This window comes from Carcharodon carcharias, chromosome 1 (assembly GCF_017639515.1).
Source record: "Carcharodon carcharias isolate sCarCar2 chromosome 1, sCarCar2.pri, whole genome shotgun sequence".
Lineage (NCBI taxonomy): Eukaryota > Metazoa > Chordata > Chondrichthyes > Lamniformes > Lamnidae > Carcharodon > Carcharodon carcharias.
In genome coordinates this window covers 254,715,672-254,741,757 of record NC_054467.1, presented here as the reverse complement: position 1 = coordinate 254,741,757, position 26,086 = coordinate 254,715,672, and the positions used below count along the sequence as shown (strand labels likewise).

The 26,086-nt window shown below is 43.8% G+C and overlaps 1 protein-coding gene across 1 annotated transcript in view; it reads left to right on the top strand.

The window, feature by feature from the left end:
- The window catches only part of sema4f (sema domain, immunoglobulin domain (Ig), transmembrane domain (TM) and short cytoplasmic domain, (semaphorin) 4F), a 262,102-nt gene that overhangs the window by 82,794 nt on the left and 153,222 nt on the right, over positions 1-26,086 (top strand). The window contains exons 3-4 of the mRNA XM_041197038.1: positions 12,400-12,560; positions 23,056-23,115. Coding sequence (XP_041052972.1) covers positions 12,400-12,560; positions 23,056-23,115 — 221 coding nt within the window. The remainder of the gene's footprint in view (positions 1-12,399; positions 12,561-23,055; positions 23,116-26,086) is intronic.

The following is a 26,086-nucleotide window of genomic DNA, read 5'->3' as shown; positions in this document are numbered from 1 at the left end:
GGCTACTAACTACTGACTACAGACTACCACGGTAGTCCGCGCTACTGTGTCATTGGATAATAAGATCATGTGATCTTCTAGTATAACATTCTTGTTAAAGGTATATTAAACCACAACATCCTATTACAACTGCAAACTATTTATCTTTTGTGCAACCTTCTGAAATTGTACAACTTGGTTGGAATTCCCCTCAGGGCTTTAAAACCTTATGAAAGTTTGTGGTGTTGTGACATATCAGCCTGAAGCTTAAAAGTTGCTGGCATTGTTACTCTAGAGGAGTTCAGAGTTCTATCAATTGCAACGCAGATTTACACAAGAACACAAATTGTTTGTTGTGCCAGAAATACTGTAATTTTTCTGAAGAGCCTGATTCATTCTTGGCTATGGGATTTTTTTAAAAAATGATTTGCTCATGAGATTTGAGTGTTACTGGCATTCCTAATTGCCCTTGAAAAGGTAGCCGTGAGCTGCCTTTGAACTGCAGCCCATGTGGTCTAAGTACACCCACAGTGGTGTCCGGAAGAGAGTTTCAGGATCCTAGCTCAGCTATGCTGAAACAATGGCAATATATTTCTGAGTCAGATGTTGTGTGACTTGGAGGGGATGTTGTAGGTGGTGGTATGCCTATGCACCTGCTGCCATTCTTCATCTAGATGATAGAGCTTGTGGGTTTAAAATGTGCTTTTGATGGGGTTTTGGCAAGTTACTGCAATGGATCAGTGGACAGACAATAGGCCTGTGAATCCTGACTGATTTTGTTCCAACCCTGCTGGGGTGCTGGGCTAATTTAACTGGTTTCAATAGTACCTGAACTCAGATTAGGCAATGATGCAGATTGAGGACCAATTGTGACAACCTGTGCTGTGTATTCCTTATTGAGTCCCTGAAAAACTTACTGACCCATGAGAGGAATCACTTGTAAAATCATTTAAACATGTCCTCACACAAAAGTGCACATAAGTGTATCTAAGTTTATATTTTTTCAAATCATTGTCACTTAGAGCATCAGTTTCTGATTTGACCCAATACAGGTCCGATGTCTGAAATCCGGCACCCTAGGGACTAAGACCGTGCTGGATTTTGGACTTTCCCAGATTCTGGATTGCTCACCATTAGAGTGGAGGGGCGGACACATGTTTTCTGTTGTCACATAGGACACCTGAGACCTGATCTTGAATTCATAAAGCAGAATTGCTGGGAGCTCATTGCTGCTAAGTGGAATCTCACCACTGCTCCTGTGCTCTGTTCACTGGGATTTGGTGAAAATAAACACAGGTAAATTCCAGTTTTGGAAAGAATTAATGGACCCAGCTCTGGTTACAGGAAATGTAACATAGTTCCATCACTCTGACTTTAATTACAAGTTTCCTGGGGCTGCAAACCCTTATGGAGAGAATCCCTGACTCTATCCTGCCAGTGGTACAGGCAGCTTTGAGTCTGGAGAACAGAAAGGGCAGACCTTAAACCTCTTCGCTGGATTCGGGGGGGTCCCGGTGTGTGGAAAAACTCTTGCTGATTTCATTCTCTGGGATCAGCCCGAGAATGGCCTCTTCATTTCTGAGCATACTGTGCCTGAGAGCAGCGCCCAGGTCTCCTGAGAGAAAAATGTCTGGTTTTCGGACATTGTCAGTTTTCGGATATCTGGATTTGAGACACTGTATCTTGTATGTGTATGAAAGCTAACTCATTCATTACTTGCATTGTAACATTTGCTCCTCAGTGCTACACAAACTGTTTTGAGTTGAGTGTTGTGTCTAATTTTTCATTGACTTCGCCCTCAGTCGTGTTGCCGTGGTGGGGAGGGAGTGGGTGTGCATTTTGTTAGCGTTGGGAAAATAATTAGACATCTGATGAACAGCTGAAGAATATATTTATATCCAACTTGTGGGCTGACCTGAAAACTTCTGCTTAAAATACATTTAATCAGGCCTTTCAGAGATCAGTTAGAAGGTAGATGATAAAGATTGGAGAAGAATAGGTTTATTTACTTTAAATGCCAACTATGCTGATCATAAGGTCTTAAGTTCCCCCTCTTACCACAATATTCTTGATCTGTTGTTTTCTCAATTTCATATCAACCCAGAATATCGGGTAAAAAATTAATGGAAATCAGTACCATTTCTGGTGAAAATACAGTGATGACCATTTAAGGCTAGTATTCTGGCTAAGGAAATGTACACAAAAAAACCTTATCTTACTCATTTAATTTTCGGGACTGGCAAGATTCCACTTCAAAGGAACTGTCAAGCTAATGGTACTGAAAGTTCACTAATCGTTGCCATAGATGTGTTTGTAGTTAGTTGTCATTAGAAACAATTATTTCAATGCTTTATGCCACAAGTAAGAACAAACTGTGCTCAGAGAACACTACTTGTCCTACATTTGTAACTTCACAAAACCTTGCAGCACTGAGGAGGCCTTTCAGCCCATTGTATGTTTACTAGCCCTTTGAAAGTGCTATTCAATTAGACCCACTCCAAAGCCCTTTTCCCATAACCCTGCAATTCATTTTCCCTTTCAAGTATATATCCAATTCCAATTTAAAGGTTACTGTTGAATTTGTTCCACCACCTTTCAGGCAGCCTATTGCAGATAATAACAACTTGCTGTTTTAAAAAAATGTTCCAATCTTCCCCCAGGTTCTTAAATCTGTGTCTTTTGGTAACTGACCCTCTTGCCAATGAGAACAGGCTTTTCTTTATTTATTCTATCAAAAACCCTCTTAATTTGAAACACCTCTATTAAATCTCCCCTCAATTTACTGTACTCTACTCTAAGAAGAACCTGCCTGCACTACACTTCAAGATTGTGTTGTAGAGCAGACCATCAAGTTGTTTCACAAAGTTGCATGTTTTTCTGTTGGATCTTTGAAAGTGTCTGCAGCCTGTTTCTGTGTAGCTTACTTTTCTGTCCAACCCGGTCTCTATCTATAATATTTCTGTTGGGTGTTCTCCTGTGTTCCCTACTTTTGTTAAGTGACCGGCTTCCTTTTTTACTAATTTTGATGCGGTATTTAAAACTTATGGATCCCTAAAATCATTGAAGTAAGCGTTTTATTTCATGAAATTACTTCGGTGCTTATTATGAGGGCTGAGTTGTTCAAATCCCAGAGGGACACTTGAAACAACTGTCATAACCCATTTTTGCAATTTGTATGTTTTGAGATGCAGGCTTTGAATTCAGAAGTAATAAGACCACTAAGTTTCAAGAGTTTTTTTTATAAAACTAAATTAAACATTTATTATCTCAAGAAAGATTGTAAAATACAAGAAAGATTGGGAGGTGGTGGAATAGTGCCTTTGTCACTATTGTCACTAGTATTCCAGAGACCCGGGGTCATCCTCTGGGGACCTGGGTTCAAATCCCACATCAGATGATGAAATTTGAATCCAGCGTAACTCTGGAGTTAAATGTCTGATGATGACCATGAAACCATTGTTGATTGTTGTAAAAACCCACCTGGTTCACTAATGTCCTTTAGGGAAGGAAATCTGCATTCCTTACCTGGTCTGGCCTACATGTGACTCCAGACCCACAGCAATGTGGTTGACTCTTAAATGCCCCCTGAACAAGGGCAGTTAGGGATAAGCAATAAATGCTGGTCTAGCCAGCGACACCCACATCCTGAATGAATAAAAAATACATATGTCTACAAAATTACTACTATAATAACTGCAAAAATCCCCTAATTAATCTGATCTCAGTTATACCCCTGGTAAGGCAACAGTAAAACACAGATTTAAACAGATTCCTGGCAAAGCACACCCTGGACAGTCACATTGAAAATTAGTTTCTTTCAGTCCCGGGTCCTTGCAGACAGACTTGAGGCTTACAGGCTGGAGGCTTTAGATCTTAGAATCCCTCCTCCTCTATACATATTCTCCTCTTTGAATGCAAATACTCATTGTCCCTAGGTTTATTATAACTTTTAAATCTTCTAACAATAAAACCCTTTCATAATACCCACTTCACTAGTAAGCTTTAAAAATAAACACATTGTTTCTGAGCTTCAACTGGTTAGGTGTAATATTTCACCCGTTCTTTTGAATGGTTTATTTAAAAATGAAAATTGCACCCTTTAAACCTCACCTATTTTCCTATGTTTATATAAATTACCATTTCAAACCCACTTCCCTTTTATACATCAAAGCTTCGACCAGCTGGCTTTTATCCAATTACGACACACACACGTAGCACACATAGACACAGCCATCACTAAACTCTATTTTAAAATAATTTCCAATAACATTATAGACATTATTATATCTTCTTGACAGTGCTCAAGCCTTTGCAGGGCGCAGCAATACTTGGGCAGCAAACTGCACTGCAAATGGCAGGATAAAAATTCTTGGGATATCCCAATTTGCCTTAATCATGAATCAGGGATCATTCAGCCTAAAGGAATCTCAGAATCATACAGCACAGAAAGAGGCCATTCAACTCATTCTTCCTGTACTGGGTATTAGAAAGCGTAATCCATTAGTTCCACTCCTTGTTTTGTCCCCAACACTTTTTTTTGTCTTTTCAGAGTATATTCCCTTTTGAGAGTTGCTCTTAAATCTGCTTCCAGCACACTTTCAGGAGGTACATTACAGATTATAACACCTCACTGTGTCAGAAAAATCTTCTCACCTCTGCCTTTTTGGCAATTTTGAAAATATTTGAAATGGACGTCACTGGCAAAACAGCATTTATTGCCCACCCTACTTGCTCTTGACAAGGTGGTGGGGTGCTGCCTTTGACAACTGCTGCAGTCCATGTTCTGTAGTTACACCCGCAGCACTGCTAGGGAGGGAGTTCCAGAATTCTGCGCCAGCGACAGTGAAGGAATGATAATATAGTTCCAAGGATGGTTTGTATGTGACTGGTGGGAAACTTGCAGGTGGTGGTGTTCCCTTGTGCTTGCTGCCCTTGTTTTTCTAGGTGATACAGGTCATGGATTTGAAAGGTCAGTTATGCATCAAGGAGCCTAGCAAAACTGGAAGCTAAGGGGGAAAATTTTCATTTGGTTGGAGTCATACCTATCACAAAGGAAGATGGTTGTGGTTGTTGGAGGTCAATCACCTCAATAAGAAAGAATCCAAACCATCTTCCCTAGATGTTTGATGCATTAACATCTTGGGGGTTATCATTGACCAGAAAATGAACTGGACCAGCCATATAAACACTGTGGTTACAAGAGCAAGTCAGAGGCTGAGAATTCTGCAGTGAGTAACTCACCCCCTGACTAGCCAAAGCTGTCCACCATCTACAAGGCACAAGCCAAGAGCGTGATGGAATACCCACCATTTATCTGGATGAGTGCAGCTCCAACAATACTCAGGAAGGCGAACACCATTGATGACATTCCACTTAATTGGCACCCCATCCACCACCTTCAACAGTCACTTACTCCCTCCAGCACTGATGCACAATAGCGGCAGTATATACCACCCCCAAGTTGCACTGCAGCAGCTCACTAAGGCTCCTTCGACCGCACCTCCCAAACCCGCAAATCCACCTAGAAGGACAAGGGCAGCAGATGCATCACCTGCAAGTTCTCCTCCAAGCCACACACCATCCTGACTTGGAACTATGGGCATTGTTACAATGGAATCACTTGTATTGTGTGTTCTAGTACACTGGAACCTCTCCATTCTGGGATGCTTGGGAACAAGTCATTTCTGAATTTTGGAATTTTCTGGATTATGAAATGATGTTGGAATGCCTAACCATAATTGTGTGAAATGAAAAATACCGTGGATTTAAATATTTAACTTAAACATAAAAAGTGATAAATCATTATAAAGCCACAATAAAACTTGTTTTACATATCCAAATACTGTATTTTCCCTGGTTGTCCTCTCAAAGTACTGTACTGAAACAATGCTGATGACATCGAGAGAACTGCTTGGGTGTGCTCAAAACCTTTCCAGACAATTGGTGTTTCTGAACAATAGATCTCTGGACTGAAGAGGTTACAGTTCAATACAAAGCCCATGTTTACAGGGATGAACAGTGGGATACTGAAAGGCCGAGGACCTCTAAACAGCATTATGCTGTGTGGAACTGTTTAGCAAGAGGCTGCAGATGTTTGGTTGAGATCACCTGCAGTTGTCATTTCCTTCAATGGAGTGCTGATGGTAGTGTTGTGAGTTACTTATCTTTAGTTGTGAGGCTGTGGAATCCACTTTTAAGGTTAGGGTTAGAAGTTGAGACAGAATGCGGTTACATTCAATAATAGACTGGATAGATGGATGGAGGAAAGGAGCTTAAAGGCAAACGGGAACAGGGCGACTATATGCAATTAGAACTATTTGCTTATGTTATGGTTAAATCCCAACACACTGATTGCACCAGTGATGCTGTTAATGTACCTTAACCAATTTCTTTTGCTTTTCAGTGTTAAACATAATGGAGAAGAGAGATATTTTGGGTCACTCAATCCAGTGTTCTGTCAAGGAGGAGTTATGAATTACTTGCATGTTTTGTCCTTCATTACATCTAGAGTTGTACGTTATGTATTCAAATTATCATTTGTTCCATTAGCATTGAAGTGTGGCACCATGACTTGGAATTGCTGTTTCCTGCTCACAGTTACCATATGGTACAAAAAATACTTCATGGCACTAGGCTAATGAGGAGGGAGAGCTATCGGTGACCTCCCCCAAAGTGATACTCAGCAGGCAGCATCCATGGAGAGAGAAACAGTTAACGTTATAGTTCGATGACCTTTCATCTGAAACTTATTTCTCTCTCCATAGATACTCCATGACCTGCTGAGATGTCCAGCACTTTATGTTTTTATTTCAGATTTCCAGCATCTGCAGTCTTCTATTTTTCATCTAGAATTAGAATGATTGGCTTTGTTGATGAATAGCCCAAACTGATGAAAGGGATAGAAAATTGGGAAAGCCAAATCCCCACAATAGGGGAAAAGCTCTGTGGCTTAATTTCATTTTCAGGAGCATTAATTTATTCTATAGTGATATGCTTATAGTTTGTTGTAACATGGGTTATAGATAAATGTTAATAATGAATGCAGTGAACAGGGAATGCAATTTAGCAAGTTTGTAATCAGATCAGTAATCAGAAAGAAGTGATATAAAAGAAGTGAAACAATTATTTGAGTGCGTGGAATACATGTAGAAAGTAAAGTGAAATAACAAAGGGATGGAGCTTGAAAAGAGAACAGTCAACTTGGCAGCTGAGAGAGACTAGTGGTTAAATTGGAATTTTTATAAGGTTTTGGTTCCTTTTGCTGTGGATTTGGCTGTATACTAATGCCTTGATTTAGTTTGTTTTGTTATTGTCTGTACCACAATACATATTTCCATACCCCCTGCAGTATCTGTAGGGGAGGTGATGGTGTAGTGGTTTTGTTGCTGGACTAATGACTCAGGCTAATGCTCTGGGGACCTGGGTTTGGATCTCACCAATGCAGATGGTGGAATTTGAATTCAAGAAAAAATCTGGAATTAAAGTCTAATGATGACCATGAAACCAGGAATTGTCAATTCAGGAATTCACCGAGGCTCCTACGACAGCACCTTCCAAACCCATGACCACTACCATCGAGAAGGACAAGGACAGCAGATAGATGGGAACACCACCGCCTGGAAGTTGCCCTCCAAGTCACTCACCATCTTCTCATGAAAACATATCACAGTTCCTTCACTGTCATTGGGTCAAAATCCTGGAACTCCCTCCCCAACAGCACTATGTGTGGATTTACACCACATGGACTGTAGCAGTTCAAGAAGGCAGCTCACCACCACTTTCTGTCTAGGCAGAAGGGCAAGGGCAACTAAGGATGGACAATAAACGCTGACCAAACCAGAGAAGCCCACATCCAGTGAATGAATAAACAAAAAGAAGAAAAGACTGTTGTAAAAACTCATCTGGTTCACTAGTGTCCTTTAGGGAAGGAAATCTGCTATCTTTACCTGTTCTGACTTACATGTGCCTCCAGACCCACAGCAATGTGCTAGCAAGCCACTCAGTTAGAGCCACTCAGGAGCCACTCAGTTGTATCAAACCGCTACAAAGTCTCAAAAAAAGAATGAAACCGGACGGACCACCCGGCATTTACCTAGGCACTGGAAATGATAATGGCAAACTCGGTCCTGTCAACCTGCGAAGTCCTCCTTACTAACATCTGGGGGCCAGTGCCAAAATTGGGAGGGCTGTCTCGCAGAGTAGTCAAGCAACCGTCTGACATAGTCATATCTTACAGGTAATGTCCCAGACACCACCATCACCACCCCTGGGTATGCCCTGTCTCCCGGCAGGACAGATCCAGCAGAGGTGGTGGCACAAGTAGTATATAGTCAGGACCTGGGAGTCCTCAACATTGACTCTGGACCCATGAAATCTCACGGCATCAGATGAAAGATGGGCAATGAAACCTCCTGCTGATTACCACGTACCGCCCTGCCTCAGCTGATGAATCAGTACTCCTTTATGTTGGCAAGGGCACAGAATATACTCTTGGTGGGGGACTTCAATGTATATCACCAAGAGTGGCTCTGTAGCACCACTACTACCCCAAATGATGGAGTCCTCAAGGACCTAGCTGCTAGACTGGGTCTGCGGCAGGTGATGAGAAAACCAACAAGAGGGAAAAATATACTTGACATCATCCTCACTGACCTGAATCTGTCCGTGAGAGTATTGGTAGGAGTGTTCACTGCACACAGTCGTTGAGAAATGAAGCCCCGCTTTCACATTGAGGCTACCTGCCATTGTGTTGTGTGGCACTATCACCTTGCTAACTGGGATTAATTTCAAACATAGATTTCAAACTCAAGACTGGGCATCCATGAGGTGCTGTGGGCCACCCGCAGCAGCAGAATTGTGCTCGAACACAATCTGTAACCTTATGGCCTGGCATATCCCCCACTCTACCATTACCATGAAGCCAGGGGATCAACCCTGGTTCAATGAAGAGTGCAGGAGGGCATGCCAGGAGCAGCACCAGGCACACCTAAAAATGAGGTGTCAACCTGGTGAAGCTATAACACTGGACTACCTGCGTGCCAAACAGTATAAGCAGCAAGTGATAAACAGAGCTAAGTGATCCCACAACCAACGGATCAGATCTGAACTCTGCAGTCCTGCCATATTCAGTCTTGAATGGTGATGGACAATTAAACAACTCACTGGAGGAGGAGGAGGCTCCACAAATATCCTCGTCCTCGATGATGGAGGAACCCAACACTTCGATGCAAAAGACAAGGCTGAAGCATTTGCTACAATCTTCAGCCAGAAGTGCTGAATGCATGATCCATCCTGGCCTCCTCCAAAGGTCCCCAGATGCCATTCTTCAGCCAATTCAATTCACTCCACGTGATACCAAGAAACGGCTGAAGTCACTGGATAGTGCAAAGGCTATGGGGCCCTGACAATATTCTGGCAATAGTACTGAAGACTTGTGCTCCAGAACTTGCCATGCCACTAGCTAAGCTGTTCCAGTACAGCTACAACACTGGAAAATTGCCCAGGTATATCCTGCACACAAAAAGCAGGACAAAACCAACCCGGCTAATTACCGCCCCATCAGTCTTCCCTCGGCCCTCAGTAAAGAAATGGGAGGGGTCATCATCAGTGCTATCAAGCAGTACTTGCTTAGCAATAACCTGCTCACTGATGCTCAGTTTATGTTCCGCCCGAGGCACTCAGCTCCTGAACTCATTACAGCCTTGGTTCAAACATGGACAAAAGAGCTGAACTCAAGAGGTGAAGTGAGAGTGATTGCCCTTGACATCAAGGCTGCATTTGACTGGGTATGGCATCAAGGAGCCCTAGTAAACCTGGAGTCAATGGGATTCAGGGAGAAAACTCTCCACTGGTTGGAATCATACCTAGCACAAAGGAAGATGGTTGTGGTCGTTGGAAGTCAATCATCTCAGTTCCAGGACATCACTGCAGAAGTCCCCCAGGGTAGTGTCCTCGGCCCAACCATCCGAGGATATATCCGAGGAAGAATCATCATTGACTTCTATTTGAGGTTCTAGTTGAAGAAGAGCAGGGGAGTTCTTTCTGATGCCCTGGTCAATATATAATCCTCAATCAATATCACTGGAAAAACAGCTTACCTGGTCATTTTCATATCCCTGTTTAGGAGATTAAAATCGATTACCATGTTTCCTCCATTACAACAGTGACTACATATGAAAAGTACTTCATTAGCTGTAAAGTATTTGCAATGTTTTGAAAATAGGGCCTATATAAATACAAATCTTTCTTCCTCGCTCCCTATATTTAATTCATCACTGTGTCTCCTGCCAACACAAGATGGTTGCCAATTATTGACTGCACATGCACACTGGTCTACACATATGCAGAAATCCCACGACGTCATACCTGCTGGGTCAGCATGACAATGTAACAGGGATCCAGAGCCGGCATCAATTTGAGAATTTAATCCCCTACACAGACACAAACCCCACCCCCCAACTTGCTTGGGAAAACTCCCCCCCCCAGAAGTCTGGACTTTACGTTGAGCACGGAAGACTGCAGCCAAGTTGATGTTGCGGCTGGAGCGAACAGTGAGGCTGTGGGGGCAGATCGAGGTTGGGTCAGTGATGGGGAGTTCACAGGAAAGGGGTTTTCAGGTCTGCTTTATAGCCAACAGCTTCAATCTCTCTTACAATTTTCTGGGCTGCTCTTTGAATCACGTTCCAAAAATCTACAAACATAAAATTTTAATTTATTTAGCCTTGTACATTGAAGCTAAAACAATGGACTGTGTTAGGGTCACACGCAATTATATTATTATACATCAACATTCTTATAACAGTTAATATTCCATTAAATGCCTAATTTATTATTTCCCTTTCCTAATTTTGTACAAGAGGCTTCACACTGGCTGGAGTTAAAACTCAAAAGACAGTCAAAGAAATCCACACTTCCTGGTTTCCGGACCATAACCCACCCCATGCTTGTAAAGCACAACCAGTGTAAAACACTAGAACTGTGCATGCATGGTGTTGGCAACAAATGCAAGTTAATTCCATGACTGTTAGCACCAGTGAATGTACATATCCCTTTTCCAGTAGAAATAGCTACATGAACCAATTCCCGGATATGACCATATTCATACGTTAAGGCCTGAATTTTCTCTCCTGGCTCAGGAGCATGGAGTCAACACAATTCCTGGCTGTGCAAACCCAACCCAGAAGTTTGGATTTTCATTGCGGGATGGGAGGGTGAAAATCGGAGTTGTGGCAGCCACCCGCGAAAAAAGTTCAGAGGCTGCTGGATGTGGAGGCGGGCTGGGAGAAAGGCCAGCCTCTGCTGCAGCACTTTGTTGAAGCTATGAAAAGAAAACAAAAATCAGCCCTTGCCCCCACAAATTCCCTGTGTCCAGTTGGCCATCCCCTCCATCCACCTCCCCTTGGCCCCTTGTACCCTCCATGCCAACCTATGCTCCTCTACCCACCCATGACCTTTTATAGCCCACATGCCAATTTAGTGCTAACTCATGCCAACCATTTCCCTTACACCCTCCATGCCAATTAACCCAGTATCCATCATGGGCACCTCTGATCCCATACTGAGATTAAATAAAGCTAAGTGTCTATTGATTAATTCATTATTTAAAAATCACTCTCATTGATTAAAAATCCATTCACTACATTTAGCTTCCTTTAATCTGATATAAAAACTAGCATTGTATTCAAAGTCCCACTTCAAAGAATTTATAAGCAGAGGAGCTGTCGAATCAAACTGTAAACTGACAAGATCCCAGGTTAGATGACTTGTCAGTAGCGATCATCTGATATTAGATGGGCCAGTGGTATCTGGATTGGCTAAACTGTCATTTGTCTGAACATCATTGGTCTAGTAAATGAACAATAGGTTTCTGTTACTGAGCACTATCCAGAAATCCTCATTAGAAAGTGTAAGTGTATTGATGTCTGGTGAGAACTGGTCTGGTCTCAGTTGCAATCTTAACAAAATATTGTGCTAATATTCACAGCCAAAGCTCTCATCCTGACAGCAGTGCATTTTGAAGGGTCAAAGTCCAGGCTGATTAATTTAGCTGGTTGGGAGCAAAATATCCTGCTCTCTTAACTTGTGATCCTGTACTTATGAGATAGTATCCTTGCCTTGCATCAGAGGAGTCAGTAATTCCTCTGGAGGTTTTTTGGATGTTGGTGGGGATGCTGAGCAGGAACATTTTTTAACAAAGTCCTAAAGTTGGACATAGCGTTCCAAAAAAAGGTTCCTCCTACGCTGATAAGATTACAGGCTTTCAGACTGAACTTCATTTTTTTAAGACTTTTGAATTTTATTTTTTAAGGCTTTTGTTGTTTAATAGACATGTCTTGTAACTGACCTTAAAGCTGCTGATAAGATTTTTGCCGTAATTTTTCTTCCAGTTTTTTTGATCTGTTACTCTTTTACCAATTTCAGAACTTCAGCGCATGACATCAGTGAAAAGCTTCTCCAAGCATAGTCATATCACCTCCTTTAACACCTTTCTGGTAGATCAGCAAAGTAATCGTCTCTACGTGGGAGCAACTAACGCCATCTTTATACTGACCTTGACTTCTGTGGCAGAGGATCCATTTATGGTAATTTTTTAAAATACCTTTCTGTAAGCTGTCTGTGATTCAAAATTCCTGAGTGGTCACGGCTATGTATTGACTGTAGTCACACAAGAATGGGATTTGTTCAAGACTTTTGCTAGCACATTTATGGTGTGTTGTTAGCTCTGTATTTACTTTAGGATTTATCAAGATAGAGGAGCTTAAACTTGTGAAAAGAGATCCCTTTAAGTTTATGGAGCTGCGTTAATTAGGATCTGACAAAGTTTAATCCAGACTGGGCAACACTTGATTCAGTATGCATATATGTGTAAGAAAAGTTGAGGATTAGAAAAGACTTTTCAAACCTCATTCACTTGCAGTCTAGCTCTACTTGCCTAGAATCTGGCATTATTGTGGAGTCTAATAGTCATAAATTGTGAAGGAACCTGTGGACTGGGCTTTAACAAAAACTGAATGGAAGCAAAAACAAACAATCTCTTGAAAAGAAGTTGGCCGAAAGAAGATACAGTAGATTAGCTTTCAGTGCAAGAATGCTTTTGAATCCATATGTGAAGTGTATTGTGGCATTTATTTTACATGACTTCAAGCAGGAAGGAATTCTAAATAGCATGGTTATTTTATAGCGAGGCTTGTAAATAAGAGAACAAGCAGTGTCTTATCTGTTAACTTCCAGCTTCCTGGCAAACTGCAGAAACTAATATGTGTTCTACATTGTTTCAGTTTGCTTGCTATGGGAGTACACACTCACCCTGTGGCTTGCAAGCCCATCCAGTAGGCACATAGCTCTGAGGTGAAAACGTACACTCTAGCTGGCGAACGTGTAGATTTCAGTTTGGACATTCATATTCATGGTGATTAATTTCTGTATGTGAGATGAAGGAAGTGAGGATAAACATCTCTGAGGATGTGGTTATGAGCGTGCTGTAGTGAGTTGAAGGAAATGGAGATAAATATCTCTGAGGATGTGGTTATGAATGTGTTGTGTGAGGACAGAATTAAGTACTGAACATTGAATGATGTCCTGAGAGTTATATTTTTACTAAAGATTGTGTGTTAATAGAGAGAGCTGCTGTGGCAATTGCACTTCACTGGTTGCAATAAGAGTATAAAACCTCAGTAGACTTTCCCAATCGACTATTAGAGGATCGATTTGAAATAATGGCAGAATAATGTTTGTATTTTAATCTTCAATTTCTTTTAATGCTTTAATGGACTTTTCAAGACTACATCATCGCCAAAGGTCAAAAACAACTTTTGCAGTTATACTATTTAAAAATATTTAATGCAAAAGCATAATTCTCAATCAAGTTAGGGTTCAATATATAGGGCGGAATTTTCCAGTCACAGCAGCAGCAGAAAACTTGGCAGGTGGGGGAACTTAATTTAGCGTGAGGCAAAAAAACAGTTTCCCAATGTCAAGATGAACTTGGCTCATGAAGAGGCCACCTCACCGGAATTAAACTCCCCTTCCAAATTAAGTTCCCTGCCAGTCAGAAACTAGAATGTTCACTTTTATGACTGTGTATATAAGTGGTGTGCACCTGGCAAGCTTGACTTCTTCCGTGATTAATGGTGATTTGTTGCTGTATTGCCCTCTTTGAGGAACGTCTGTAAGTGCCAGGCTATGCGTGAGACCAGGTGCTGGCACTGGAGGATGACCAAAGAAGGGAGGTAGGCTTAGCAGGGAAAAGTGGAACAGTGGTTGGACAAAGTAGAAGGGATAGTGCAAGTTATCCAGGGAGGGATAGTACAGGCTGTTCGGGGCCAAGAGAGGCAGGCTGATATGTTCAAACGGGCATTGTCATGCTTTTAAGTGGGGGAGGGGCTCTCTGGGTAGTGATGATGGCAGAGGGAAATGGCTAAAGGGTGGAGCCATGGATTCGAAGTTTAGGTCCTGAGGGTTAAGATTAGGATACTGGGAGGCAGGTGATGGATGTGGTGGCTCCAGTAGGGTGGCAGTGACAAGTTCATGGTCGAGTATGATCGGGTTTCATGAGGGCGGTCGTAAAAAGTCAGGTTAATAGTGGCCTCGAGGGAGGGAGGGAGGGGTCAGGGTCAGAATGCATCTGCACTTGGACGGTTAAGGGCACAGGTGGGAGAGCAGAGATAAAGACAAAGTGTTAAAAGGTCAAGGGTAACAGGTGAGGAGATGAAAGATAATGTGGTGTTAGTGAAGGAAGTTGGGGGAAGATAGTGGGTGATAGGAGGAGGGTAGTAGGTGCTGGACCTCCGTTGATAGGATATGCGCACCATTGCTTAACTTGCAATGCTGCAGTGCAGTCCCAAGTTGAGAGCCGTGACTCGAAGTGGGAGGAGTGTCTTCGGCAATGAGTGGAGTTACTGACGTGCTTAGTGGACCAACTAAAGGGGCACCCTAATAATCATTAGTCAACTGGATGGAGAACCATGCTCAGATGTGTTCTCATCTCTGTGGTCAGATCCCTGAGACGAGCAGCATAACTTGTGCGTCTTATTCCAGGAAGGTCTGGAGCAGCAGTGAAGCTTGAGTTGAAGACCATCTCCTCTTGACTGAGGCGGGGATGTCTGGAATGGGCGAGGGAAGTAGTGCTCCGAGGTGGACTGATGCTAGGTACAAGCCTTCCCATTGGCTGAATTGATTGGGGATGGAGGGAAAGTTTCAAACAATTTGCTAATTACATGGGTCACTGCAGCATGTTCAAAGAGCACCTCAGGCATCCCTGATGATGGCTGAAGGCAACCTTTCTGTTTTGCTATGGTGCAACTGAGGAGGAACTGGTGCAGGGTGGCCCAGCACCAGGAACAGCAAGGCCAGAGCAGCAAGAGGTAGCAGCTGCAGAGGCTGCTCAAAAAGCATTCTCATAGAGATACTAATTGGGTCACCAGTACCTGTTAGGTGGCCAGATTCATACCAAGACTTCAACTTCAACAGTGATGTCCAAGGATGCCTTCTACACAGTTCAGGACCCACATACCTTACACAATGGATAATGTGAGACAAGAAATAGTGATTGAATAGGCCCACATCGTCAGTGGCTGCTCAGCAATGAAGTGTGATGTCTTTAAATACATGTGGTCATTTCAGCAACTAGCAGCACAATGAGAATACCACAAGCATAAATTTGGTGCAATTACACATATATATACAATTGTGATTGATATTTACAGTGATTTATATACCTCTGCTACCTTTGTGCTCTTAATGTTTCTTTAATCTTGCTTTTCTTATAAGTATGTCTAAGTGCAGCCCCGACATCCACAGCTGAGGTGGAGGCAGCCTGCTGACTGCTATGCCCTGTTGACTGTGATGCCTTTGGCGGGTGTCCTCTAGTGGCCGTAGGTCTGGAGGGCCCCGGGCTGCTGAGGGCCTCCTGCATGGGTGCAAGTGTAACTTCCTCGGCATAACCTGTTGGAGCTGATAGGGTCACTGGCAGGGGGGAGGAGGCCCAGCTGGGCACCCTTGGAGTGTCCTAGGATGAAGTCCTTGGGGTGCCTGGCTAGTGGTTGTCTTCCCTGTGGGTTCCTGATGGCACCTCCCTGACCCCTTGAGGTGAAGGGGCATCTGGAGAGAGGTGCCCCGCCCCCTGCTCGACTAGCCATTGCTGCACTGCACCCATGGTTAGAGCAGCGGAATGCAGGTCCAAGTGCATATCCGGCAGCCGCTCTGCATTCTGCTGGACCTGGGTCTCCAAGGCGGCCGCCACCCTTCCCATGGGGAAGCAACCAAGCATTCACAGTCCAAAGCCATGACCGCAGATGGACAGTTCACGGATTCCTCCAGGCTACAGTACAGTCAGTGCATGTCTGCCTGATGTTCCCCTACCTGCCTCTGCAAGTCCAACAGACCTCTTATGGTTGAGCCCAACGGCTCATCATCTCCGTGGGGCTGAGCAGGGCCTGGTCTTCAGCAGTCTCCAAGTGTCAGTGACTTCGGCAGTCACTTCCCTCGTCAGCTGTGGAACCGTGTCAGTGATGTGCTCACCAGGTTGTGACCTTGAACAGGTGAGTGCTGTGACAGTGTATCCTCTGAAGATTCTGAGGTGGGGTTGGGACTGGTTTGGTGGCTCGTCTCCCTTGTTGGCCTCCCCCTTTTCTTGGTGGTACCTGGAATAGAGAAAAGAGAGATTTAGTGATTGACTCAGCAGGCTCTTTCATCAATGCAACCTTTTACTCTGTGGATGCAGCTGAGAACTGCAGACTGGAAGCATCCTCACTGGCTTCCTGGGCAGAGTCCTATCTCGCCTTCAGCACAGGCATGGTCCAGTTCCTCATACGGGGTGAGGATTTGCATGTCTCGAATTCCTCCTCCAGTCTGGACCACTTCTGCTTATTGTGGGTGTTCTTTTCCTGCAGAAAGACAGATGGATTGATTGTCGTTCCAATGGGTGCATGAGCAGTTCAGGAGCATGCATGCCTGTGGCAGCTGCTGAGCCCTCCCCAGTAAGAGATTAACAAGCAGGATGCCCTGCAACTGATATAGGATTGAGATTGAAGCGACTGGCACACATTTCGCGCCGATGTCCTGTCTGCTGGCGAGTGCTGCATCCCAAGTCCTGTCTGCCATCCCTGTGCATTAGCATACTTGGGACTGCCTGATGCCCTTATGAATGTCAGTTTGCAATGAGAGCAGATGGCGCACTTACCCTTGCAGAGCACAGCAGATCATTCATCCTCTTCCGACACTGCTTGGCATTTCTATGATGGGCTCCATGAGCGCTGACATCTGCATGGTCAAACAGGAGGGCCTTCTGCTGTTATCCTGGATGGCCCGGATGAGACTCATCAGGGAAGGTCCGCTGAACCGTGAGGCCGCATGTTGTTTTCATCTCTGGGACATTAAGGACTGAAGCTCCTGGCCTGCAGGGAGTGAATGGTGGTCCAGGTTCCTTTAAATATGGCAGCCAGACCTTCAATCCCATGAGGTAACAGTGGGGAGAGCAACGTCTTGCCTACCCTTGCCACAAGATTGGCAATGCTCCACATAGATGCATAAGCAATGAGCCGACCAGCGTAAGATCGCGCGTGGTCAGCTATCCCACTCCAACTTCCACTCCCGCCACTGAACTTAAACTCCAGAACAGAAGATTCTGCCCCTGGTGTCCCCACTGAGGAAACCATTGAAATATGGAAGAGTCAACAATTGACGTAACTTACACAAACCAAACTCAAAGCTCCTTAGATGGCACCTTCCAAACCCATGACCACTACCATCTAGAAGGACAAGGGCAGCAGATACATGGGAACGCCGCCACCTGGAAGTTCCCCTTCAAACTACTCACCATCCTGACTTGGAAATATAACACCATTCCTTCATTGTTGCTGGGTCAAAATTCTGGAACTCTCTCCCTAACAGCACTGTGGGTGTACCTACACCATATGCACTGCAGTGGTTCAAGAAGGCAGCTCACCACCACCTTCTCGATGGCAGTTAGGGATGGGCAATAAATGCTGGCTCAGCCAGCAAAGCCCATATCTCTTGAATAAATATAAAAAAACCTTGTGGGTTGTTCATTTGCTAAATAATCTGCATTTTCGATGGGTTGTGTGGTGTTAACATGGTGTCTTGTTGCCTTCTGAAGCCCGAATTCAAGTCTAATCCAGATTGATGGGATGAAATCTTATATCTGCTGGGTAGAAATGTGTGACATGAAATGTGCTTGGGCAATCTAGACCCATCCTCTATGGGTATGTGAGCCCACAGTACAAAACTGCTCCTAATTATTAAAAAATGGACAGCCTTAGTCAGAGACTATCTTGTGTGGGGGAGTGAAAAGTTTATCAGGTCAGGGACATGATTTAGATGACCTGAGGAACTTGTTCTTGTCACCTACTGTCAAACATCATTTTCCACTTCTCAGCACCGACATTCTTCACCTTGAGTGATATCCTCCATATGCAGGTGGTGGTGATATATTGAGAGAATCTGTCATAGAGAAAAAAAATTGCTACCTTCGCCACTGTTTCCTTATTTGTTAGTCTATTTGCTTATTAACAATATATCCCAAAAGCTAATGGACGGATTTCAATGAAATTGGTGTACAGATAAGACATCTCCCAAGGAAAAACTGGTTAGTTTTTGAAGATGCAGATTTAGTTTCTGGAATTTTTTTTAATGAATCAGTTAACATTGGGAAATAGGTCGAATTGACTTTTTTAAGGAATGTTGAGCAGAGTTTTTAAGAGCAGATTGTTGAGTATGGATTGGCCTGAAGCCGCCTCAGTGAGATGAAAGGGCTTTATAAAATGACTTATTTTTCCAGCTTTCTAGTTATAGGCCATCAACCAGGCAAAGCAAAGCCTCAAGGAAGAGCTGTGTATTTGTAATAATGTTGAATTAACTTTGCGCTGTACTGAGTTCCATCTTTACTTATTATTTCTGAACTAATAAGAAGCTTCATTTCAGTTGGGGAGAGGTTCCTGAGCCATGGTAATGTTGTTTGGGCAATGAGGATGCTACATCATAAGCAGATTTTACTTGAAACTTCATGGTGGAATTTTACATAGGGGGTATTTTATAGTCCTGCCAAAGTCAATGGACTTTTGAACGGATCGCCGCTGCCGAAATGGGCTCCTAAAATTCCACCCCATAAGCCTTCATAACTTCATCAATTGGATTGAAATTCCTCAGCAGGTCCAGCTGACTATAACTGTAACTCCTGGAGGGAGACCATTGCAACAGCTTGCAGTCTTCTCCAGGAGTAGGGTATATTGAGCCCTAGTCTCAGGAAAAGCCTAATGGGGGTAGAATTGGGGACACTGATAAGAACTCACACTGCAGTCTCAGGACTTGGCATGCCTAGTGAGAGTAGACATATCTCCATGGCACATGCGCCAGGGAGTCCAGAATGTGATCAGGGCAATAAATGTTTGTTTTGAGGTAGCTAGTAACCTCGTCTTTCTTGGAAAAATTGTCCCATAGTTAGAGAAGGGAAGTGGAGGGCAAAAATGAAACTGTGCTCTCATTTTCCATCTTACATCTCTTGCTGCAGAGGCAATGCATTTTTAAAATTCATTCATGGGGTGTGGGCGTCGCTGGCTAGGCCACATTGATCGCTAACCATAATTGCACTTGAGCTGCCTTCGTGAACTGCAGTAGTCCATGTGGTGTAGGTTGATCCACAGTGTTTTTAGAGAGGGAGTTCCAGGTTTTTGACTCAGGATCATTGAAGGAACGGTGATATATTTCCAAGTCAGGATCTTGAGAGGCTTGGAGGGAAACTTCCAGTTGGTGGTGTTTCCATGTGCCTGCTGCCTCTGTCCTTCTAGATGGTAGCTGGAAGGTTCCGTTTAAAGATCCTTGGTGAGTTCCTGTAGTGCGTCATGTAAATGGTACACACTGCTGTCACTGTGTGTCAATGGTGGAGGGAGTGAATGTTTGTTTGTGGATGGTGTGCCAATCAAGCGGGCTGCTTTGTCCTAGATAGTATGAAGCTTCTTGCGTGTTGTTGGAGCTGCACTCATCCAGGTAAGTGGAGAATATTCCATCACACTCCTAACTTGTGCCTTGAAGAATGGTGGACAGCCTTTGGGGAGTCAAGAAGTGAACTTGCTGCAGGATTCCTAGGCTCTGACCTGCTCTTGTTGCCACAGTTTACGTGGCTATCATAAATAACATGGCATTTAAATATATGCATTTAAATACCATCTTGAGCTGTTTCATACCATCTTTAGCTGCTTCACCAATGACCTTCCCTCCATAATAAGGTCAGAAGTGGGGATATTCGTGGATTATGGCGCAATGTTCAGCACCATTCATGACTCCTCAGATACTGGAGCAGTCCATGTCCATATGCAGCAAGACCTGGACAATATTCAGGCTTGGGCTAATAGGTTGCACTATGGCCAGGCAATGACCATCTCCAATACGGGAGAATATAGCCATTTTCCCTTGGCATTTAGTGGCATTAACATCACTGAATCCCCCAATATCAACATTCTGGGGATTACCATTGACCAGAAACTGAACTGGACTAGCCACACAAATATTGTGGCTACAAGACCAGGTCAGAGGTTAGGAAACCTGTGGTGAATAGCTCACCTCTTGTCTCCCCAAAGACTGTCCACCATCTACAAGGCACAAGTCAGGAGTGTGATAGAGCACTCTCCACTTGCCTGAATGAGTGCAGTTTCAACAGCACTCAAAAAGCTCGATACCATCCAGGTCAAAGCAGCCCCCTTGACTTGCACACCATCCACCACCACCGACGCACAGTTGCAGCAATGTGCACCATCTCAAGATGCACTACAGCAACAAGGTTGCTTCGACAGCAAGGGCAAGGGCAGCAGATGCATAGGAACACCGCCACATGCAAGTTCCCCTCCAAATCACACACCATACTGACTTGGAACATTGCCGCCATTCCTTCATTGTCGCTAGGTCAGAATCTGGAACTCCCTTCCTAACGGCACTGTGAATGTACCAACAGTGCTGTAGCGGTTCAAGAAGGCAGCTTCTCAAAGGCAATTATGGGTGGGCAATAAATGTTGGCCGAGCCTGCGGCACCCAGATCCCATGAACGAATAAAAAAAAAGCTGAAGAGACAATCAGGCTCAGCTATGATGCACTTCGTGGCTCAAGTGACTATTTTGGCTTGCGTATTAAGAATGGATATTTGGGCAAAGTGCCAGAATTTAAGCACTAGCACCCATAGAACTGGACTTCCTTAAGGACCCAGGGCCATTAGGAGACAATAACACTGCATGGAAGGAGATAAAACAAATCACAGAATCACAGTGCAGAAGAGGCCCTTCGGCCTATCGAGTCCACACCGACAGGTTAGAAACACCTGTCCTACCTACCTAATCCCATTTACCAGCACTTGGCCCATAGCCTTGAATGTTATAACGTGCCAAGTGCTCATCCAGGTACTTTTTAAAGGATGTGAGGCAACCCACCTCCACCACCCTCCCAGGCAGTGCATTCCAGATTGTCACTACCCTCTGGGTAAAAAAGTTTTTCCTCACATCCCCCCTAAACCTCCTGCCCCTCACCTTGAACTTATGCCCTCTTGCGATTGACCCTTCAACTAAGGAGAACAGCTGCTCCCTATCCACCCTGTCCATGCCCCTCATAATCTTGTACACCTCGATCAGGTAGCCCCTCAGTCTTCTCTGCTCCAATGAAAACAACCCAAGTCTATCCAACCTCTCTTCATAATTTAAATGTTTCATCCCAGGCAATATCCTGGTGAATCTCCTCTGCACCCCCTCCAATGCAATCACATCCTTCCTATAATGTGGCAACCAGAACTGCAGACAGTCTGCCAGCTGTGGCCTCACCAAGGTTCTATACATCTCCAACATGACCTGCCTACTTTTGTAATCTATGCCTTGACTGGTAAAGGCAGGTGTCCCATATGGCTTTTTCACCACTCCACTAACATGCCCCTCTGCCTTCAGAGAGCTATGGACACACATGCCAAGGTCCCTTTGTTCCTCAGAACTTCCTAGTGCCATGCTGTTCATTGAATACTTCCTTGTCAAATTACTCCATCCAAAGTGTATCACCTCACACTTTTCAGGGTTAAATTCCATCTGCCACTTATCTGCCCATTTGACCATCCCGTCTATATCTTGCTGTAGCCCAAGACACTGAACCTCACTGTTAACCACTCGGTCAATCTTTGTGTCATCCGCAAACTTACTAATCCTGTCCCCCACATAGTCATCTATGTTGTTTCTATAAATGACAAATAATAGGGGACCGAGCACAGATTCCTGTGGTACGCCACTGGACACTGGCTTCCAGTCACTAAAGCATCCTTCTGTCATCACCCTCTGCCTCCTACAACTAAGCAAATTATGAATCCACCTTATCAAATTGCCCTGTATCCCATGTGCATTTGCCTTCTTTATAAGTCTCCCATGTGGGACCTTGTCAAAGGCTTTGCTGAAATCCATATAAACTACATCAACTGCACTACCCTCATGTACACACCTGGTCACCTCCTCAAACAATTCAATGAAATTTTTTAGGCATGACCTCCCTCTGACAAAGCCATGCTGACTATCCCTGATCAAACCTTGCCTCTCCAAGTGGAGATAGATACTCCCCTTTAGAAATTTCTCCAATAGTTTCCCTATCAGTGACATGAGACTCACTAGCCTGTCGGTCCTTGGCTTATCTCTACTTTGAACCAAATGCTCTGGTTCTTGAATTTTTTGTATAATACTGTAATCCCTCCAAAAAAAAAGGGGTCAATTTGTATGCTGAGTGATTTGGGTGGAGCTGGTTGCCATTTTGAAATGTGATCAGCATCTGGCACAAACAGTAAGTGTGTCTTGAACTCCACTCATTTTTTGCAACACAGCCCGTATCGCCTTCTTTATCTTTTGCACCTGGTTATAAGGTAACAGTAAACAAATCTTTGTGGGGTGAAACATTGAGGTTAACTACTAATGTGAGCAAGGCATGTCATGGCTCAAAAGAAGAGTCGACTTGCACACCAACTATATGCAAAAATAGTTTGACTTATATATGGGGTTCCTTATATGCTGTGCTCTATGGTAATTATATTACGTGAATGCATTTGTTTTACAGATAGAGTGGAATGTAACAGAAGATGAACATCAAGCCTGTATCGTTAAAGGCAAGACAAAGGTTTGTCTCCAATGCTTTCTATTCTTCTATTTTTAACTTTTGCAAAATCCCACTCCTTGGTGGTTGTTCTTATACCTATTGAATGCCAGAGTATTTACTGAAACTGACCATATAACTGCTACAGGTTGAGTTGGATGTGTGAGGCCTGTTAGTGCAGTGATAAGCAGTCAAAGATTTTGAATTCAAATCACACTATAGAAAGTTATGAAATGGAGCACAATAAATCTAGTAATTAATTTTAGTAAAAAAAATGACCACAAAAGCTAGCAGGTTATTATAAAAGGCCGTTTGGTTCACTGATCCCCTTTAAGACGCAAGCTGGTATGACTAATGATCACCTCCAGCATACAATGGGCAAAATTTAATGCCCTCACCTGCAGCATATAATGGGCAGAATTTAATGCCCTCCCATGAGGCGAGTTTGGAGACGGGGAGCAATTAATCGGGTAGGCGGGGTGGGGGGGAAGGGGGCTTCCTACCTGTGCCTGGATTAAGCCTGGGGTAGGAAGGCTTTTGGGGGTTCGGTGGGTTTGGTGATGCCTTGTTCAAAGGTACTCAGTGCCTGTTTGAGAGCCCCAGCATTAGGGGGAGAAAGGGGGCAACTGCGAGGCGTTCCCGTGTCCTCCTGCCCCAGACTCCTATCCCGTCCTTACTCACCTTTGACCTAGGGCTCCCTCGGCGACCTTGGGCCTCTAGTTGGTACATTATCGGTAGCAACCATGCTCCCACTGGTACTGCCTGCATTGTACAGCTGCCAGCCTCAGGCTGACTGGCAATTCTCCAGGGGAGGGGGTAGGCGGGATTTCTAGAGAAAGCCTGCCGTTTTCCTCTTATAATGAGGTGGCCCCTCCTGAAAAGAGGTGACGTGGTGCTCTTGCTGGCTTTCCAGTGACGGGCAATGTCCCTGTTGCGTGCATTAACTGGCACCCAATGTGTGAGGTTGACTCTTAATTCTCAAATGCTTTTCAGAATGGCCCAAACCCTAGAGGGTATTAGTTGTGAATCCAGTTCTTCTGTGCAGTGAATGTGGTGTCAGCCAAATCCCAAGAAATGAAAAAATCTTGGAAACATGATATCTAGGGTTGTTCTCCTCAGAGAAGAAGGGTTAAAAGGAGATATGACGGAGGAGATATGGAGAAACCTTTGGTGGAAGGACCAAGAACCAGAAGACACTGATTTAAAGTGATTGGGCAAAGAACCAGAGCAGAGAGTAGTTAGGATGTGTAACGCATTGCCTGAGAGTGTGGTGGAGGCAGATTCAATCAGGGCTTCCAAGAGAGAATTGAATAATTAAATTTAAAAGAATAGATCTTCAGGGCTACGCCGAAAAGTTGGGGGAGTGGCAGCCAAATGGTCTCTTTTTGTGTTAGAACATAGAATCACAAAATGGTTACGTGCTTCTATATATTTAGTGATCTTCAGTTGCTAATTAGTTTATATAGATTACCTTGTGTAGTACACAGCATTCATTTTTGTTTGATTATGTCTCTATGAACACCTATGGGATATCTGTTCTATGTTAAAGCTGCTATATAAATACAGGTTGATTTCAGTTAGCAAAATTGTGAAGGCAATGATACCAATTAATTAGCCACATGTTGTAGGTAATGGATGAGCATTAGTTAGTAAAAGATGATTTCAGGAACGATAGGAAAAGGAGAAAAGGGGGAATGGTGTCGGTATTGATTAAGGGAGAGCATTGCATTGCAGTGCTGGAGGGAGAGGATGTCCCAGAAGGAAAGAGGACAGAGTCTATTTGGTTAGAAGTAAGGAACAAAAGGGGTGCAAGTATGTTGCTTGATATTCTCTATTGGTCACCAACTAGTGGGAAGGATGTGGAAGAACAAATTTGCAAAGAAATTACAGAGAGGTGCAAAAATTATAGGGTCGTTATAATGGGGGACGTTACTTATCCAAATACAGACTGGTATTTATCCAAATACAGACTGGTATAGTAGAAGTGTAAAGGGCAGTGAAGAGCAAGAGTTCCTAGACCGTGTTCAGGAAAATTTTCTGCAGTGATATGTTTCCAGTCCAATGAGAAAAGAGGCACTGCTAGATCTAGTTCTTGGGAATGAAGTGGGCCAAGTGGATAAGGTGTTGGCAGGAGAACATTTAGGGGAGAGTGATTGTTGTATTGTAAGATTTAGGTTGACTATGGAAAAGGACAAAAAACAACCAGAGTAAGAATAATTAACTGGAATAATTAACTTCAGTGGGGTAAGAATGGATCTGTGGATCTGGGCTGAATAAATTGGAGTCAAAGGTTGGCAGGAAAAACAGCTGTCAATGGGCTACCTTCAAAGATAATTCAGGCACAGTCAAGGTATTTTCCCTTGAAAGAGAAAGGCAAGGCAAACAAATCCAGAGCTCCCTGGATGATAAAGGAAAAAGAAATTAAGATAAGGAAGAAAAATAGTGCTTGTGACAGGTGTACGGCAGGAAATACAATTGAAAACCAAGCTGAATTTTTTTTTAATTCATCCATTGGTTGTGGGTGTCGCTGGCCAGGCCAACATTTATTACCCATCCGTAATTACCCTTGAGAAGGTGGTAGTGAGCTGCCTTCTTGAACTGCTGCAGTCCATGTGCTATAAGGGAGGGAGTTCCTGGATTTTGACCCAGTGACAGTGAGGGAAAGGCGATATATTTCCAATTCAGGATGATGAGTGGCTTTGAGGGGAACTTCCAGGTGGTGGTGTGCCCATGTATCTTCTGTCCTTGTCCTTCTAGATGGTAATGGTCATGGGTTAGGAAGATGCTATCTATGGAGCCTTAGTGAGTTCCTGCAGTGCATTTTGTAGATGATACACACTGCTGCCACTGTGCATTGGTGGTGGAGGGAGTGATTGTTTGTGGATAGGGTGCCAATCAAGTGGGCTGCTTTGTCCTGGATGGTGTTGAGCTTCTTGAGTGTTGTGGGAGCTGCACTCATCCAGACAAGTGGGGAGTATTCCTTCGCACTTCTGAC